The sequence below is a fragment of the Galeopterus variegatus genome, unplaced genomic scaffold (genome assembly GCF_000696425.1).
Source record: "Galeopterus variegatus unplaced genomic scaffold, G_variegatus-3.0.2 Scaffold912, whole genome shotgun sequence".
Taxonomy (NCBI): Eukaryota; Metazoa; Chordata; class Mammalia; order Dermoptera; family Cynocephalidae; genus Galeopterus; species Galeopterus variegatus.
Genome location: NW_007727023.1, coordinates 474,585 through 494,135, shown reverse-complemented (window position 1 = coordinate 494,135; position 19,551 = coordinate 474,585). Strand labels below are relative to the sequence as shown.

General features: G+C 40.7%; 1 protein-coding gene across 1 annotated transcript in view; it reads right to left on the bottom strand.

The window, feature by feature from the left end:
* Positions 1-326: 326 nt before the first annotated feature.
* C5 (complement component 5) overlaps positions 327-19,551 on the bottom strand; it is a gene marked incomplete at its 3' end in the record, with an annotated part of 143,804 nt that continues 124,579 nt past the window's right edge. The window contains exons 27-34 of the mRNA XM_008573377.1: positions 19,139-19,298; positions 12,788-12,883; positions 10,898-11,069; positions 8,468-8,673; positions 6,551-6,703; positions 1,984-2,046; positions 815-896; positions 327-378 (exon numbers count right to left, since the gene is read on the bottom strand). Of these exons, the coding sequence (XP_008571599.1) occupies positions 327-378; positions 815-896; positions 1,984-2,046; positions 6,551-6,703; positions 8,468-8,673; positions 10,898-11,069; positions 12,788-12,883; positions 19,139-19,298 (984 nt within the window). The remainder of the gene's footprint in view (positions 379-814; positions 897-1,983; positions 2,047-6,550; positions 6,704-8,467; positions 8,674-10,897; positions 11,070-12,787; positions 12,884-19,138; positions 19,299-19,551) is intronic.

Here is a 19,551-nt window from a genome sequence, read left to right as displayed (position 1 = left end):
CTTATGACAGAATCTTCTGCATTTTCTTTTCCTAATACTTATATCACCTCTCTACTCTTCTGCAAGACAGAAAAAAAAATTAATATTACACTGTTTGAATCCGAAGAAGACCAAAGATGGGAGAGAAAACTATACATGAGCAAAACCGAAGCTGTTCTTTATGCTAAGTAGCTACTTAAGAATACCTGCTGTGTTCTTCATTCTAAAAAAATTAACAATTTTTTGTGTCTTCTGGACATCTTAAATTTTTTAAGAAGGTAAAGAAATGCTACTTTGGCAAAAGGGAGACCTTGATGTCTACAGCCCGCTTTGTAGGGACAGCTCACCTGGCACATGCTATTATACGTTTGTATCCCGAGTCACCGCTGTAGCTGGATGCTGGCACACACAACAAACAAGCAAGAAACAAATATGAGAGTCAACTGTTTTTTAGCTGTTTAGGAAACTGTCAGAACAGAATCATTAATAAGCAAGCCTCTGAACACACTGAAATATGATTTGTGATTTGGAAGTTGGCATTTTGGGTGATCTTAATGGAAATTCATGGCTACTGACAATACCAGGCAGTCTTTAAATAATTACAACAGTTCTTAGTTATTAGGTTATTTCATACAATGATTTAATATAACGATTGTTTAAAAGTTACATCTACTATAATAATTGACAGTAATGTTTACTTGTATGTCAGCCTGATAAAGAACTTGATTAAGAAAATTTGTTTTTTGAGCAAGCACATTTTTTCTCATCAGGGAAGCACTCTATTTGACATCCTTTATGTTTAGCCAAAATTACAGTGTAAAAAAAGCTGTTTTACCTTCAATGTCCTGGGTATCAATTTTCAAATAAAAGCTGCAGATTTCCTCAGAAGTACTGGTTTTATGAACTACAGTTTTTACCTACATTGAGACAGGTAAACAAGAAGATTCTATTTAAAATGGTACCATGGGAAAGTGAAAAAGGTATTATGGGAGTATAGCTGCTCGGATGGGTTGTGCAAGGTGTCGTTCTCACGACCCAGTACAAATGGTGTACGTTCATGACTCATTTTTCTAGCAGCTGGACTTTCAGCAAACGCCACACTCTGAAATATAACTGAGAAGCCCCAAATAAGCAAAAAATGACTTCTGGCCAGGCAGAATCTTGGTTCAAATCCCATGTGGTCAAATCTGAGCACCTTATGCTACCGGAAAGTTCCCAAGGCTCTCATCCTTGAGCCTGTGCACTTTAATTTTACACATGACATTACAAGGCTGGGGAGTGTGGGTTCTCCCAGCCCACACACCATCATGGCAAACAAAAAATTACAGATATGCATGGGTGAGCAGGGGTGGTGCCAGAAGTAGGTATATTGAGAGATACTAGAAGCGACAGAAAGATGGACAATCCACTCTCCCTCATGCAAACTTATAAACAGTACTTGAAGGAATTAATGACTAAAGATAATAGCATAATTAAAATCATCAGTAGAATTAATTTATGCTCAGAACACACAGTTTAAGACTGCATAGACATACACAAACTGCTTAGAAAAACTTGCAACTGCCAAATGGCTAAAATAAAAGAAACTTAAGCCTTTATGTATAACACATCAATTCCCACTGAGGCTGAATAAATGAGATGTGACTGTGTTACTAAGCACAGAAAACATACATGTGCACACACACATATATACTTACATACATACACATTTGTCATATGTATATATACATATATAACCATAAAACTACATACCTCTCTATATAGACATATGTAATTTTCAAAAATATACAGAATGTATACATATAAGGATTAACAAATCATTTTCAGAAGTAAATTGTGAAGCCAGCTACCAAGCTCCCTAGAAGGAATTAGATAAATGAATCCTACTTTAGTCATGGTTACCCAAGCCCAGAATTTCTGACTTTGAGGCAAAGTCCCTAACTTTTATGTTACCTCGTATGAATAGATGCATAACTCCCTGTTGGTTGTCAATTAAATACTTACATGTACTGTCGCCAAGCCATTGCTATGTCCCGTGCTGACGACAAGGTCATCATCGAGAGGCACCTGGGAAGGTGGATAGAGAAACCACACTTGCTTTCATCATTCAACAGGAGGAAAGACAGAGCAACGAAGAGAGTGGGCTGACACCTTCCAGCCTCCCTTAAGGGTAAGACATTGAAGATCCTATGCAAATCACAGGCACAAAAAATGCTGGAACTTCCCCCTTCCCTTCCACATGTAAATGAGATGTCTGAGATATCCTGAGTGAGTCAACAAAACCGGCATGTCAGAGGTCGCTTTTGGCTAAGTTTTCATTTCTATATGGTTACGGTAAAACTGGATCTTAATATCTCCTTTTGCCAACCAAATAAATTCCTTTCCATGCGTAGCTCAAGAATCAGCATCCTGTGTGCCAATGGAGATCATTTTCATACCACCAAGAAGAGGGAGCCCCCACGTAGCTCCAAAGTGGATGCAATCCATCTTTCTCCCTCTCCTTCCCCTCTGCACCCTCCTTCCATCTCTCGATGGCTCCTCTTGCCCACCTGCACTGGGCTTTGCTTGTCAAAACCCCTAACACCCCACCCCAACCCCCTAGCACCACCCAAGCCTGCCAAATCCTTAGATGCTGCTGCTCTTCTTCTCACTCTGCTAGGAGGAAAGTGAAGACATGGACTGGGTTAAGTAATTCTCCTTTCTAGGGAAACCCTATCATCCAAAGGCTCCCTAATTTGAGGAAGGTATGGGGGAGATCACTTTAAGCAAGGGCTCTGAAGAGTTGGCTCTTCCTTTACCCCAAGTCTGCAGCCTCCCCTTCTCTTTGCTTAGCATGCTAGTGCAAAAGGGACCTGGTATGCATTAAAGTTTGTCCATCTTTCCTCCAAAGTTTAGTAAGTGCAGGAAAATAGGTCCACTTTCTTGTTCCCCCTGACAACATAGCAGCATTTACTGGAAAATGAGTGCCTTGAGATGCTACGTGAGAAAAGGCTTCTATGGACAAATAAGTCTGGGAACTGTTGTGCACTGTGCCCTGACTCTGCTCCTCTTCCTCCCCAGAGTCATCACACTTAGTCACATACATATTAAAGAACAGGGGAATCCTGTATTTAAAAACTTGTTTAACTTCATTTGGAGTTTCCCACACATTCTTGACCGTCCAACATCCTTTCATGTAACACATTACAGGAAGTGCTGGAGAAAAGAATTCCAAACTAGATATTAACAGCCCAGGTTTCGCATGGAAGCAGCATCCGGGGCTGAGGTTTAAGTTATTTTAAGAGGACAAGAGGTCCCCTCCAGCATTACCCCTGTAGAGAAGAATAATTCCAGCTACCTCAAATAGGCCTACCACATCTTCAGGCCAAGAGCTCCTCATTACAGCTTAGATGCAGAAAGTGAATCTCTGGTGAACTCTAAATTCTCTCAGGGAAAGGAGACATTCCTAAATGGGCAAATGCATGCAGCAGCCATTCATAAGGGCAAATGCATGCAGCAGCCCAGGCATGATGTATGTGTGGACATAAATGCATACATGTATGTCATGTGACTGGTGGAGATTGCAGGAGAAAATTGAAGAGGACATGCCAATGCTCAGAGCCCTGTTGCCAGATCTGTTAGTTTTTCAAGGGAAGTTGGGAATCATATATATTTTTAAATCTCCTTGTCTTTAAATGTTGGCATATATCTATGTCTATATCCACATCTATATCTGTATCTTTTTTTTTTTTTTTTACTATGGGCCACCATTATGCAATTTTTGCATTAAATTTTATTTCTCATGCTTATTTAATTTTTACAAACACTAATTTGTGGAAGACGTGAACAGTGAGAACTACTTCCAATCATTTGTATACTTAAATATACTTGAAAATAATACAAATATGGTAATTAGAAAAATATTTATTAACAGCTGTATACTGGACGTTAATGTTAATATAGAACCTAGTTTTTCTTGTGGAGTATACTATAAAGCAAATGTACTTCACAGGGCCTGGTTTTCCAAAGCCTTGCAGTTTCAAATATTGACCTTACAAAAAACAGGAAATTTTCCCCAGGCTATTGAGTCTCTGTTGTAAGATAAAGAGTTGTAACACAGCAAGGCTGTGGTTCAAAGACAGACAAGTTACTGATTGATATGTAAAGATACTGGGAAATTTCTGTAAGAAGAGACTGTTTGCTAAGATCAAGCTTTTGTTGGTGGATTACTTAATTGCCTAATAGAATGTCATCTGACTTGTTTTTACTGAATGTTACCAGCTTCTATTGTTAAACTTGTTAAAACTTTAAGCCCATCTATGTCTCTTCCTGCCTTATAGAATGTCATCTGGCTTGTTTCACTGAAAGTTACCAGCCTATATTGTTAAACTGTAACTCCACCTATGTCTCTTACTATAACTTCCTGGGGTGGAGAATAAATACAAGAAGGGAACCTCAATTTGTGGTTAACTTCCCAAATGAAAGGAATGCCTCTATCTTGAGGGTTCTGGGGAATTAACCACTTCAGGGCTTCTCACTGCTTAGAAGAGATTGGATTTGAGTAATCCTTTGTGGCTTCATCACCCAGGGAAGAGAGGTGACAAATCCGTGGGGGGCAAAGCAACATATTAAGTTTCTTTGTCATTTTCAGGAGATAGACTGTTCTATTTTGTTGGAGGAAGAGTTGGGGAGATTGAGGGAGCCCATAATAAAAATGTAATACTTGAGTTGAGTTTAGAAAAAAAATAATTTTCATACAAAGGGTATTCTGAGCATTACAGACACACAGTTAACACCCTAATCAAATACTATTGTCAAACAATTCACAAACCTGCTAAAAAATCTTCAATAATTTATATTAGTTATCAAATAACCCGCGATCCCCTTAAAATCTTCCTGTCAAAAGCTGTTCGCCTTCACTTGGACTGATCCTGATATGTGTCGTTCCCAACAACCCACCTGGACAGTACTACCTCAGTGGTTTCAGGATAGCCCCCACTTCTTCAGCCAGGCCTTAGCTCAAGACTTATCTGAACTTCCTCCAACCTCTACCACTTTAATACAATATGTGAATGAATTGCACCTTTGTAGCCCCTCCTATGAGGATGCACAGGCCCACACTGTTGCTCTCCTTAATTTTCTGGCCTCTAGGGGATATCCAGTGTCCCCCAGCAAAGCCCAAATTTCTTCTCCTTCAGTTACCCATTTGGGAGTCCCCCTCCCCCCTAACACCACTTCCCAACAGGCAGAACTCATTGCCCTCACCCACACTCTCACTATTGCTTTGCTTCCCACAGATTTGTCACCCTTCTTCTCCTGGGTGATGGAGCTGCAAAGGATTTATCAAAGCCCATCTCTTCTGAGCAGTGAGAAACCCCAAAGGGGTTAATCTCCTGGAACCCTCAAGAGAGAGGCATTCCTTCCATTTGGGAAATTAACCATGAATTGGGGTTCTTTTCCTGCATTTATTCTCCAGACCAGGAAGTTACAGGAAGAGAACATAGGTGTGGTTATATTTTAACAACATACACTGGTAACATTCAGTAAAACAAGCAATTCCTTCCGATTCTTTCAGATTTAACCCAGACATCTAGACACATTTGACAAACTACCCCCACCTCTCAGCCTGGATCAGGAGACCCCCCCCTCTGCACTTCCATGTACCAATCAAGACTCTTATTTTTCATTGTCTGTTTAAATGACTGTCTCTCCCCAGTACATAGGTTCTTTNCTGAAAGTTACCAGCCTATATTGTTAAACTGTAACTCCACCTATGTCTCTTGCTGTAACTTTCTGGGCTGAAGAATAAATGCAGGAAGAAAACCCCAATTCGGGGTTAATTTCCCAAATGGAAGGAATGCCTCTCTCTCGAGGGTTCTGGGAAATTAACCACGTTGGGGCTTCTCACTGCTCGGAAGAGATGGGCTTTGAGTAATGCTTCGCAGCTCCATCACCCAGGGGAAGAGGGGTGACAAATCCGTGGGGGACAAAGCAACATTTCTAATGTTCCCTTTTCTTTGAGAAATTCTCGTAAGCCATCAAAGTGTTCACTATGATGGAAAACAGCAGTAGCAAAGGACGTAGGGCAAGAAGTCAGGGGACCTAAGGACCAATTCCAACCAGGCCACAGTCTGCATGAATGACCAGGGCCAGAAGGAGCCACTGGCAGACTCCCAAACACATCTCCACTGTTACTGCACCACTGTACCTTTGTGTGAACTGTTATCTCTGTCTGGATTATTCTTCTCTTTTCTTCACCAGGCTAATTCCTTCCGATTCTTTCAGATTTAACCCAGACATCTAGACACATTTGACAAACTACCCCCACCTCTCAGCCTGGATCAGGAGACCCCCCCCTCTGCACTTCCATGTACCAATCAAGACTCTTATTTTTCATTGTCTGTTTAAATGACTGTCTCTCCCCAGTACATAGGTTCTTTGTGTTTTATTTTTGAATCCTCAGTGCCCAGGACACAGCAGACACTCAACATACATTTAATAGTCAATAAATACATTTGTAAAATAAGGGTAGAACAGATGATTTCAATGGTCCCAATCAATTGTAAAATATTATGAAAAAGTCTTTATTTACCTCTATTGGTCTTCCAAGGAAATTCTTCTCTGTCACTTTATAATGGTGGAAGTCTCCTTTGTGCTTGTAAGAGACATTGATATCCATATTCAGGTGGAGTTGTTTAACCAAGAGTGAATATTCTGTCAGTCCCTCGATGGCATTGATTGTATCCTATCAACAATTAGCAAGGCACAAAAATATGTTTAGCTTATTTATATATTCCTTCTCTGCAAATGATTTTCTAATGAGAGGGTAGGGCAGCATTGTCTAGAGATGAACCTCCAGCTAACTGAGTGAAATGGGTTTAGGGCCCCATTGTGGAGGTGGAAGGAACATCCCTCCACCGTGAGAATGCTGCTATTAGCAAGGACAGGAATGAGTTGTGGCCTCAGATCCAGTCCTCTACATATTCTGTGTGTGTGACGTCAGGCAAGTCACTCTGCAGGATGCCTCCAACTCTGCATGATTATCTGTTTCTCATCCTTTGGTCTGAGCTTAAATATCTCCACAGTGAGGCCATAAACTCCCCCATCCCATTATTTTCTGTTTTAAATGTTTCCTTTCTGCCCTTTATAGCATTTATACCAATTTTCAGTACTTTAATTTATAGTTTATTGTTGGTCTTCCCCACTGCAATGGAAAATTCATGGGGCAAGTAGATAGTATGTCTTTCTTGGTGTCTGCTATGGTTTGAATGTGTCCTCTGAAGTTCATGAATTGGAAACTTGATCCACATTGTGGCAGTGTTGGGAGGTGGGGCCTAATGAGAGGTATTTAGGTGAGGGGGGCACCGCCCTCATGAACGAATTACTGCTGTTGTAATGGGAGTGGGTCTGTTATTACAGGAGTGGGTTCCTTATAAAAGGATGAGTTTGTTCTCTCCCCGCCTCATCCTCTCTTTGCCCTTCTGCCAAGAGATAACACAGCAAGAAGGCACTTGACAGATGCTGACCTCTCAGTCTTGGACTTCCCAGCCTCCAGAACCATGAGATGATAAATTTCAATTCATTATAAATTACCCAGTCTGTGATATTCTGTTACAGCAGCGCAAAGTGGACTAAGACAGTGTCCATTGCATTTAGTGGGTATATATGGTACATATGGTTGCTATTCAATAAGTATTTGTCAAAGTAATAAATGAATGAACTTTATATCTCTGGACCTCATTTTCCTCATCTGTATAATCAGCTAATGTGACTAGGTCAGAGAAGTTAAATATGTGTCTTCTCCCTCTACCTATGTTCATGGCAGCCAGTCCTAATCAACAGGGTACTCTTTTCTAATAAGCCTACAGTTGTACCCAAGATGAAACCCGTTAGATAATCAATAAATTAACCTCAAAGGACCCCTCTACCTCTAAAATTTATATATATAGATAATACACACTCTATGATTACCTAAACATCTAAGGGACAGGGAAGATGTTAACATTTGAGCTAAACTTTGAATACAGATGTATAGTATACAACTACATAATAGTTATGACACACAAAATACACATACACAAATGAGTTTACACTGATAGGTAAAGAAACATACACTAATCAGTATTTCTCTCATTTTTTATTTTTTTGGGGGGGGACATCAGTACTTTTGTCCACATATCAATCACTATTTATTACCCAGGATGTGACGTCATTGTGGATAACCTTCCTAGCCTCTCATGGTCATTAAGAATCATAAAGGAAGCACTGGGCTGAGTCAGGAGGCATGAGGTCTGATTTTGGCTCTGCCACTAACTCCCTGAATGAACCTCCCTGGGCTCATCTCCTCCTCTGTATAATAAGGAGGTCCTTTGGTTCCAGATGTTACTCATATCTAGGACATGCTCATTTGGTGGACAAAAGCATGGAGACCAGAATGAGTGTGGAATGTGTGGTATTGGAGACAACAGAAATGTCTACGCGAGGAAGAAACAAGACATGGAGATGTTACCTGGGTTGAATAAAAGCCGCCTCCGTACCTCTGCTGTTCAGATAGCCATTTGATGATTGGGTTGACATAATTCATGTTTTTCAAGTTCAGACTGGTGAGCAAAGCATAGGCAGTAGTTTCTACCATATGTGCCGTACCGGTGTTAGGTGCAGGGTTATCATGATGTTGAAGATCATCTTTCCAAAAGCGATAAATGGGTGGATTACCTGAACATCAATAAATCACATTTATTAATATGATTAAAACTGTGAATTTGACATAGCAATTCCAGCAGGTAGATTATGACCTTTTGGTTTCTGGAAGTTACTTGCTTTTTTTTGTAAGAAGAACTTCCTCAAGGTAACCAATACAAAACAAGATTCCTTAATACAGTGCTACTTGTCTTTATTTAAAAAGGTCAACATGGAAAGTGCACATGTACTAGAAGGAGGCAGTATGGTAGAGTAGATAGTGCAATAAACTGGGAATTAGCAGACCCAGGTTCTATTCTTTCTTCTACTAATAACTGACTGTGTCAACTTCAGCAAGTTCCTACAGTTCTGTGGGACTCAGTTTCCAAGTACGTAAAGTGTAGATAATATTTTCTTCTGTGCAGTGAAACTCAAATGAAATACTAAATGTACAAGTTTTTGTAAACCAGAAAGCACCATGCACATATAAAGAGTTATTATTATTATTGACACTACAAAACCTTTTTCCCTACTGGAAAAAATTCACATCCTGGAAATTATGAGATCACACCCCCATATCTTAGTTCAGTCTTTTATTATCTCCATCCAATTTAAAGACAATTTCACATATAAGTACTTTTCATAAGTTAGGTTCTAAATTATATTTGTTATTGCTCTAGTGTTTTAAACCTGTCACCTTAAATCCTTTCTGGAACAAATTATTTCTTACAAAACTAGAAAAGTATATTTGAAAATCATTTTTGAAGGTTCATCAAAAGTTTGATGAGTCTGTTTACAATTCATAACTACATTATAATGTACATAATATTATATATCAAATATAATATACATGATAACTACTTTCCCTCCCTCTCAGAGACTCAGATTTGCTGTATTTAAAATGAAAGGTTTAGTTTAGGTTTTTAAAGAAACTTTCAGCTCAAATATTATTCAAATTATTAAGTTCCCTTCTAGCTCTTAAATTGTCATTTTATAATCCGCATCTCAAATGCCCTAGATGCTTCTTTCGTGTTATTTTTGAAGTATTGTACAAGTGGTTTTGAGTTATACATTAATACTTAGTCATTTTTAAATAATGACAGAAGTCAAATTTTATAGATGGTCATCAATCTCAAGCAAGATTTATAAAACTTTCAGAAAACCTCAGCCAGGAGAGGGCTCAGAAGTGCCCAGCCGTGCCAGTGACCACCGCTGCTCTCTTCTACTTTATTCTTGAAGCAGTGTCTTTATTCTTCAATGCAAAATACATACTTTTATAGCAAACCCGGTAAAATGCAAGCCAGGTCATGCACTGTATTGTTCGAGATCCAATGGCTTCTCTTCTCACTCATCCTGGAAGTTAAATCCTAGGATTCTCTTTGGTCCCACAGCACCTTGACGTGAATGAGACACAGACAGCCCTTGGTGTGGGTGATGTCAGCCCTCAACCAGGGTACATGGCTGCAGAGTGGAGCATGAGCTGGATTGCAGTCTCCATCCACCTGTTTGCTTGGGTGCCTTGTTCATTGCACAACAGTATTCAGAAGCCCTGAAGTGTCCCTGTAATGACCTCTAACATCCTACACAACCTTCCCTTGCTCCCTCACTCTTTTCTTCCCTGACCTCAGTTCTTACTCCTCAGCTCGGTCCTCGGCAGCCACACTGGCCTCCTTGCCATTCTAGGGTATCAGGCATGCTGGTGCCTCAGGACATTTGCCTGTGCTGTTCTTCCACCAGCAGCAGTCTTCTAGATAGCCACAGGACTTGTTTCCTCATTTCCTTTCAGGTCTCAACTCAAATACATTTTCTCAGTGAGGCTTAAGCCCAGTGGCCCTATCTAAAATGACAACCCGCGACCTTACCTTACCTCCTTTCCCTATTTTATTTTTCTTCGTATCAGTCATTGCCAACCTATTCTCAAAGTTTTACTTAGTTATCGTGCTTGTCTCTCCCCAGTTTGGAAGTAAGTTTCATGAGGATCTGGATTTGTTATTTTGGTCTGTTTGTTTGGTTGCTTTATCCCCAGAGCCTAGAACAGTGCCTAGTACATAGGAGGTATCCATAGGATACTAAATTCATATCTGTTGAATAAAGAAATGAATAAATATTTGATGGAGGAATAACAGCTCTTATTACATTGCATTGTGATGATTTGTTCCTTGAGGGCAGGGATTTTGCATGCTACCACCCACTTCCCAGAACTAGCAGCCTCAATGTACTTAGTAAATGCTTGCTGAATAAATGTTTGGAACAGTCATACCTTTAACCACAGCTTCCCTCTTCAGAGCGGAAACAATTGAACGAAACTGTGGGTGAGTTTTATCGCCCAGCGAAAGAGCATATGCAGCGATGGCCAGCGTGAAGGTGCTCTGGGCCGGGAGAGTATTTTCATGCAGAAAGGTGTCAGCTTTAGTTAGAGCTGTGTTGATTTTCTGGAAACAAAAGAAGAGGAAACCTAAGTTTCTTTGTCAAGCATCAGCCTGTCAACTGATATGAACGATACCGAGGTCGCACCATCCTGGCTTGGGCAAGAGGAGGGGTGGAAAGCGGACTGACCTAATGGAAACAGACGGTGTCTCAATGAAGCAAGTGCTCCCAGGGTGGAAAGCGGACTGACCTAATGGAAACAGACGGTGTCTCAATGAAGCAAGTGCTCCCATGAGAAGGAGCAGACATAGACTTAGAAGGGACATCGTGGTTGTCCAAACTGGATGAAGCTTTTTGCCTCTGAATTCTCACTCCCCTTTAGAGATTATGTCCCTTTAGTTTCTGATTCCACCATCAGACCTAGTCTCCAGCGGGAAGAGGCTGAAAGCCTAGGGACAACATTCACCTCTCAGAGAGACAACATTCCCTCTCAGAACAGCTGAGACAGGCTCACATGTTCAAAAGGAGTTCTTCTAAAAAAACCCAGACCATAAATAGCAGAAAAATAGCCAAGCTGCCACAGTATTGTTCGATCCTAATAATTCCTGGGAAAATAGTCTCTATCACTTGTCCTGGGACCACTGGGATTGTTATTATGGATAAGTGGGTTAGGGGAAAGCTCCTTCCCACCCCACTCCATCTGTGCCTCTGCTGGCTGGTCCTCCAGGCCCCTGGGAACTGATCCTCATCGATTATGTTTTCATGTTAAGTGTAAATACCAAGGCTTTCTAAATAAACTAAAAAAATGGTTTTGTTTTGTGGTTCAAGTCCTGCAAATCCCCTTGGGTTTTTCCATCTCAGTTCTATATCCTGGTTTGAGGCACATGTCTGACAGGCTTCTGATTTGCAGGCAGGAGCATTTAACCTCAGCTCAGGGGTCTATCTCTTCCCAGACGAGGGTATCATCTTTGTTAACCTTTGGAACCTCCTTCTATGTTGATTTACGTATGTGGATCCTCTCTTTTATCCCCTCGGCTTCCAAGCAAATGAAACAACACAGCCCAAAGAAGCAAACTTTCTGTTGTGTATCCTCAGCACTTGTATGATACAGAATGCCTCAACTATAGAGGAACAGTAACATTCACATGAGGGTACTTCAAAAAGTTCGTGGAAAAATTCGTATTATTATTATTATTATTATTATTATTTTGTCTTTTTGTCTCTTTTTTCGTGACCGGCAACGGATCGCAACCCTCAGTGTCGTGCCTGTGCCGGACCAGGACCGGCAACGGGATCGCAACCCTCGGTGTTGCCTCCGCTCCTCGCTCAGCCAGTGAGCGGCCAGTCTGTATGTGGGATCCGAACCCTAAAATTCGTATTATTTTTCTATTCTATTTTTCCATGAACTTTTTGAAATACCCTTGTATAGTAAGACTTAGTAGAGATAAGAGGGGAGACCTGTGAACACTGGGTCATTCTATCACAGTTCTAGTTATTAGCTCTCGTCTCAGCTCAACAATTCAGTACCATCCTGTGATACTGCACAATTAAATTCACCTGACATACAGGCTTCAGCCTTCTTAACTGTCGATGAGTTGGTTGGACTAGGTGGACTCTAATATTATCATAGTTCTAAAAGCCTTTGATTCTGAAATTAAAGTCATTTTCAAGTAATGCGAAAAGAAGGAAAAGAAGCTTTTGAAATGAAAAGCGGATTGGTGTTCCCTCCAGTCTACGGTACAGAAAGAAATAATGGGTGTAGAGAAAGAAAACTCTTACTTACCACCAGCGGGCATATATCAAAAGTCTTCCTTATTCCAATCACAGCAAAGGCTGTGAGATATAAGGTGTTCTCTCGGGCTTCTAAAGACAGTGTACCCTAAAAACAAGCAGTGTGTAGAAGGAGAGTGAAATGGTGTCTTTAAAGTGAAATGACCTGGTTCTAATCTCTGTTTTGAGCCTTATCTTCCACTCTTGCCCTTCACGCACTCTGGTTGGACGGTTTACCATTTCTCAGTAAGCTCTGGGTCTTTCTTGCTTGACAGCCGTCACTTCCTCGCTTCTCCCATCCCACCCCCTCCCCAGCACCACTTCTTCACCACGTTCAAGTTCTCCCCCCTCCTCCCCCACTTCATACTTCTTCACCACGTTCAAGTTCTCCCCCCTCCTTCAAGACCCTGTTCAAATGCCACCTTCTCTATGAGGCACTATTTAGTCTCTCTTCTCCCATATTTTTTACTTTTAGGGAGTGATATTCCAATGCAATTCTTATAAGACCTTCAATGAAGTCCACTTAACTCACCAGCTTTATTTCATGCCACTCACCCCCTAGTTCCCATGGTCCCCGTACTTTGAATGAACCACCCTCTCTGTCTCCAATTCAAAATGCCAGGTATATGAAAAAATACTCCACATCACTACTTATCAAGGAAATGCACATTGAACTGCAATGAGATATCACCTCACACTTGTTAGGATGACTATTATCAAAAGACAAGAGATAACAAGTATGGGAGAGGATATGGATACACTGTTGGTGGGGAATGCAAATTAGTACAACCATTATGGAAAACAGTATGGAGGTTCTTCAGAAAACTAAGAATAGAACTACCATACGATCCAGCAATTCCACTTCTGGGTATATTTCCAAAGGAAAGGAAATCAATATGTTGAAGAGATTCTGCACTACACTGCTCATTGAAGCATTATTCACAATAGCCACGATATGGAAACAACCTAAGTGTCTACCAATGGGTGAATGAATAAAGAAAATGTGGTGTGTGAGTATACATACACATATATATATACACATATATATGTATGTATAGGGGAAACGTTTGTCAAAGGATACAAAATTTCACTTACACAGGAAGAATAAGTTCAGGAGGTCTATTGCACAACATGGTGATTGCAGTTAATAACACTTGAAAATTGCTAAGACAGTAGATTTTAAATGTTCTCACTATACAAATAAAGAATGTGAGGTAATGCATATATTAATTAGTTTAATTTAGCCATTCCACAATGTGTATATATATCTCAAAACATCATGTTTTATACCATAAATATAGACAACTTTTCATTTCTTTTTAAAATAAATGCACACACACACATATATTGATTAGAGTTGCTAGAATTGGTACTACATTTACACCCCACCTTCTCTATCAGTGTATGAGCTCCTTTGTGGCAAGGATGCTATCTGGGATCCATCCTTCCCACCTCTTCTGCCCACCATGCACAAAATAGGCCCTTACATATATTAGGTGCTCAGTGAATGGCTGTTGAATGAATGTGGATAGATGGATCGATGGATGGATGGATATATAAGAAAAAAATGTTATAGTACTTGTAGTAGATTGAATTACATCTCCCCAAAACTCACTGAAGCTTGAATTGTGGTCCACAAGTCTCATATATTAGAAGCTTAATCTCCACTGCAACTGTTGAGGGTAGAAAATCTTATTATGGTAATTGAAAGGTGGTTCCTTGAAGAGATGATTAGATTGTAGGACCATGATGTAGTGAATGGATTAACAATGGTGGTCAGGGGTGTGGTTTGGAGGGCTTTAAAAGGAGAATGAATGAGGACGTTGGCCCCTTGCTCTCTCTCTGCTCTCTCTGGTCATTTTCACAATGTGATGCCTGCCATCACTGTCACCACCATCAAGACCTTCACCAACTATGTTCTTGGACTTTGGATTTCCAGCCCTGTAACTGTAAGCAATAAATTTTGTTTTCTTTCTAAATTACCCAGTACTAGGTATTTTGTTATAAGCATCAGAAAACCAATGGGTGAATGAATAAAGAAAATGTGGTGTGTGAGTATACATACACATATATACACACACATATATATGTATGTATAGGGGAAACATTTGTCAAAGGATACAAAATTTCACTTACACAGGAAGAATAAGTTCAGGAGGTCTATTGCACAACATGGTGATTGCAGTTAATAACACTTGAAAATTGCTAAGACAGGAGATTTTAAATGTTCTCACTATACAAATAAAGAATGTGAGGTAATGCATATATTAATTAGTTTAATTTAGCCATTCCACAATGTGTATATATATCTCAAAACATCATGTTTTATACCATAAATATAGACAACTTTTCATTTCTTTTTAAAATAAATGCACACACACACATATATTGATTAGAGTTGCTAGAATTGGTACTACATTTACACCCCACCTTCTCTATCAGTGTATGAGCTCCTTTGTGGCAAGGATGCTATCTGGGATCCATCCTTCCCACCTCTTCTGCCCACCATGCACAAAATAGGCCCTTACATATATTAGGTGCTCAGTGAATGGCTGTTGAATGAATGTGGATAGATGGATCGATGGATGGATGGATATATAAGAAAAAAATGTTATAGTACTTGTAGTAGATTGAATTACATCTCCCCAAAACTCACTGAAGCTTGAATTGTGGTCCACAAGTCTCATATATTAGAAGCTTAATCTCCACTGCAACTGTTGAGGGTAGAAAATCTTATTATGGTAATTGAAAGGTGGTTCCTTGAAGAGATGATTAGATTGTAGGACCATGATGTAGTGAATGGATTAACAATGGTGGTCAGGGGTGTGGTTTGGAGGGCTTTAAAAGGAGAATGAATGAGGACGTTGGCCCCTTGCTCTCTCTCTGCTCTCTCTGGTCATTTTCACAATGTGATGCCTGCCATCACTGTCACCACCATCAAGACCTTCACCAACTATGTTCTTGGACTTTGGATTTCCAGCCCTGTAACTGTAAGCAATAAATTTTGTTTTCTTTCTAAATTACCCAGTACTAGGTATTTTGTTATAAGCATCAGAAACGGAATAATACAGAAAATTGGTACCAGAGAAGTAGGGTGTTGCTTATAACAAACACTTGGAAATGTGGAAGTGGCTTTGGAACTGGATGTTAGTCAAAGGTTGGAGGAGTTTGGAGGACTCAGAAGAAGATAAAGAGATGAGGGAAAGTTTGGAATGTCTTAGAGACTGGTTACGTGGTGGCAAGCAGAATGCTGATAGAAATATGGACTGTAAAGGCCACTCTAAAGAAGTCTCAGAGAGAAATAAGGAGTTTATCAGAAACTGGGGCAAAGATCACCCTTACTGTGAACTGGCAAGGAATTTGACTGCATTCTGTCCATGCCCTAGGACTTTGTGGAAGATAGAACCTAGGAGTTGTGAACCAGAGTATTTGGTAGCAGAAATTTCTAAGCAGTAAAGCATTAAGGAAGCTTTATGGCTACTTGCAACAGCCTATGCTGAGTTATGGCGGCAAAGGCAGGACATAAAGCCAGAATTTAAAAGGGAAGCAGAGTGTAAAGATCTGGAAAATTTGCAGCCTGGCCATATGGTAGAGAAGCAGAGAGCATTTTCAGAAGAAAAATTCAGTGGTACTAAGATTAACACATAAGTATGGGATTATCAAGAGTAGGAGAAAGGCCCTGAAGGCATTGCAGAAGCCTCTGGGGACAACCCTTATATTACAGGCCCAAAGACCTAGGGAGACAGAATGGTCTTGGGGAACATGCCTGAAGCACCCTCCACTGGCTCGATGCCCAGGACCACCTCAGGAAGCTGCTTCCAGCACCAGCACCCCAGCTGCTCTGGCTGCTCCAACCATGGCTAAATTGGCCACAGGTGGGGCTGGACCCACAACTTTGGAAAATACAAGCTGGAAGCCTTGATGGAATCCACATGGTGTTAGGTCTGTCTGCTCACAGAATGCCAGAGCTCTGAAGCCCTGGGAATCTCCACCCAGATTTCAAAGGATGTATGGAAAAGCCTGGGGACCCAAGAAGAGATCTGCCATAAGGGCAGATTCACTGCATAGAGCCTTCACTAGAGGAATGTATAGTGGAAATGTGGGGTTGGAGTTGCAGCAGAGAAACCCAAGCAGTGTCATGCCTTGTGGAACCATGGGAGCAGGACTGCCATGGAGACCCCAGAATTGTGGAGCTACCAGAGTGCAATGCCAGCCTAGGAGAACTGAAGTGTGGCCTGAGACCAGGAAAGCCATAGGAGCAGCTGCCCATGGACTTGGGGACCCAGCCCCAACACCAGCACGCAAAGGACATTGAACGTGGAGTCAAGGTACATGATTCACCAGTTTTGAGATTTAATGCCTGCCCTGCTGGGTTTCAGACTTGTTTGGGACCTGTTACCCCTTTCTTTTGGCCTATTTCTCCCTTTTGGAATGGGACTATGTACCCTATGTTTATCCCACCATTGTATCTTGGAAGTAAATAACTTCCAAGTAAATAACAGATGGGAGTTTGAACTTTGGACTTTTGAGTTGAAACAAGTTAAGACTTTGGGGATGAAATGAATGTATTTGCATGTGAAAAGGACTTGAGTTTAGGGGGTCAGGTGTAGAACGTAGTGGATCAAATTATGTCCCCCCAAAACTCACTGAAGCCTGAATTGTGTCCCCCAAGTCTCATATATTAGAAGATTAATCCCCACTGTAACTGTTGAGGGTGGGAAATCCTATTATGGTAATTGAAAGGTGGTGCCCTGAAGAGGTGATTGGATTGTAGAACCATGCTGTAGTGAATGGATTAAAAATGTTTGTCATGGACGTGGTTCGGAGGGCTTTAAAAGGAGAGCGAATGAGGAAGTTGGCCTCTTGCTCTCTTTCCTCTTTGTGGTCTGCCATTTTCACAATGTGATACCCTGCCACCACTGTCACCACCACCAAGACCAGCTGTGTTCCCTGGACTTTAGACTTCCTAGCCTCAGAAATCATAAGCAATAAATTTCATTCTCTTGCAGAGTACCCAGTTCCAGGTATTTTGTTATAAGTAACAGAAATGGACTAATACGATATTTTACTCTTCAGATAGCACCTGCATGATGTCAGTTGCCTCCACTTCTTGTGGGAGTCCTAATCTGCTATTGATGCAGCAAAGGACCATTACAAGACCCATGGTCAGCCATGGAGGTCACTCATGCCTGATATAAAAGGGACTGGATTGGAGCAAGCAGAAAAAAAAGCTTCTGTTGAATCTTAAAGAAGCATTCTAAAGAATAGAAGATATTATAGAGATATCCTGGAGTGATGTAATTACAGATGCTCCTCTGCTTATGTTGGGGTTATGTCCAGATAAATTTATCATAAGTTGAAAATACGGTAAGTGGAAAATGCATTTATTTTATTTATTTATTTATTTTCCTTTTTTGTCTTTTTTTCGTGACCGGTAACAGGATCGCAACCCTCGGTGTCGCGCCCGCACCGCGCTCAACCAGTGAGTGGACCGATCTCTATATGGGATCCGAACCCTTGGCGGGAGCGCCGCCGCGCCCCCAAGCACCACACTCTACCGAGTGCGCCACCGGGCCAGCCCGGAAAATGCATTTAATACACCTAACCTACCAGACATCACAGCTTAGCCGAGCCTACCTTAAACAGGCTCAGAACACTTACATTAGCCTAGAATTGGGCAAGATCATCTAACACAAAGACTATTTTATATTAAAGTGTTGAATATCTCATGTCATCTATTAAATACTGTATTGAAAGTGAAAAACAGAACAGTTGATGGGTACTTGAAGTATAGTTTCTACTGAATGCTAATCACTTTCACACCATTGTAAAGTTGAAAAATCTTAAATTGAACCATTGTAAATTGGGGACTGTCTGTGCTCTGTAATTTAAGCTTGTCAATAGATTCTAAACTCAAATAACAGTTTGTTGCACTTTTTCATAAATTGACCCCATTCTCTCTAACAGGATATAAAAAAGATCCAATCTTTCATGACAACACTTTGCAGCCTTGACTTGTAAGAAGGCTCTGAACTTCAGGTACAGATTTCATACCAAGGGTAGGGGGACAGATTAGCACCTTTCACTCATTCTGAGATCTCTGGAGTTTATGCCCTGTGAACTGCAAATGCCTGTTACAGGAGATGTCTAAGATCTGTCACTTATTTGATCTCTGGTGAACTGTGAAGATTTCTTCACTTCTGAGAGCATGGAAAGGGCTTTTGTGGTCTTTGCCTGTTTACAAGAGGACTTTCTTGCAGGATTACATATATTTTTTCTTCTCTTCATCTTTCCATAATAGATGAGAACGAAACTCAAACTTGTAAATGAAACTGTTGCTAATTTGTACATCTGATTTCCTTACCTGTAATTTTATTGGGAGATACTGGGATTTTTCCTTAAAAGATCCATTTTCTAATTGACAATTCTCAATCAGCCAAAGCAAAGAATTACAAATGGAATTTTGGTTCTGCTCAACATATTTATTTACTTGTCCAAGTACTCTTAAAGCAAAAGCTGTTAACCTATAAGACAAAAGCAAATACATAAATACTTAAAACATTGAATCTCTTTTGGCTCTTGATTTACAGAGTGTTTTAGTCCATACAACTTTATTCTTTAAGAGAAAATAACATATTAAAACAGACAATTCCGGGCCGGCCCGGTGGCGCACTGGATAGTGCGCCGCTTGGGAAGCGCAGCGGCGCTTCCGCCCTAGGGTTCGGATCCCACATACGGACCGGTTCCCGCTCACTGGCTGAGTGAGGCGCGGGAGCA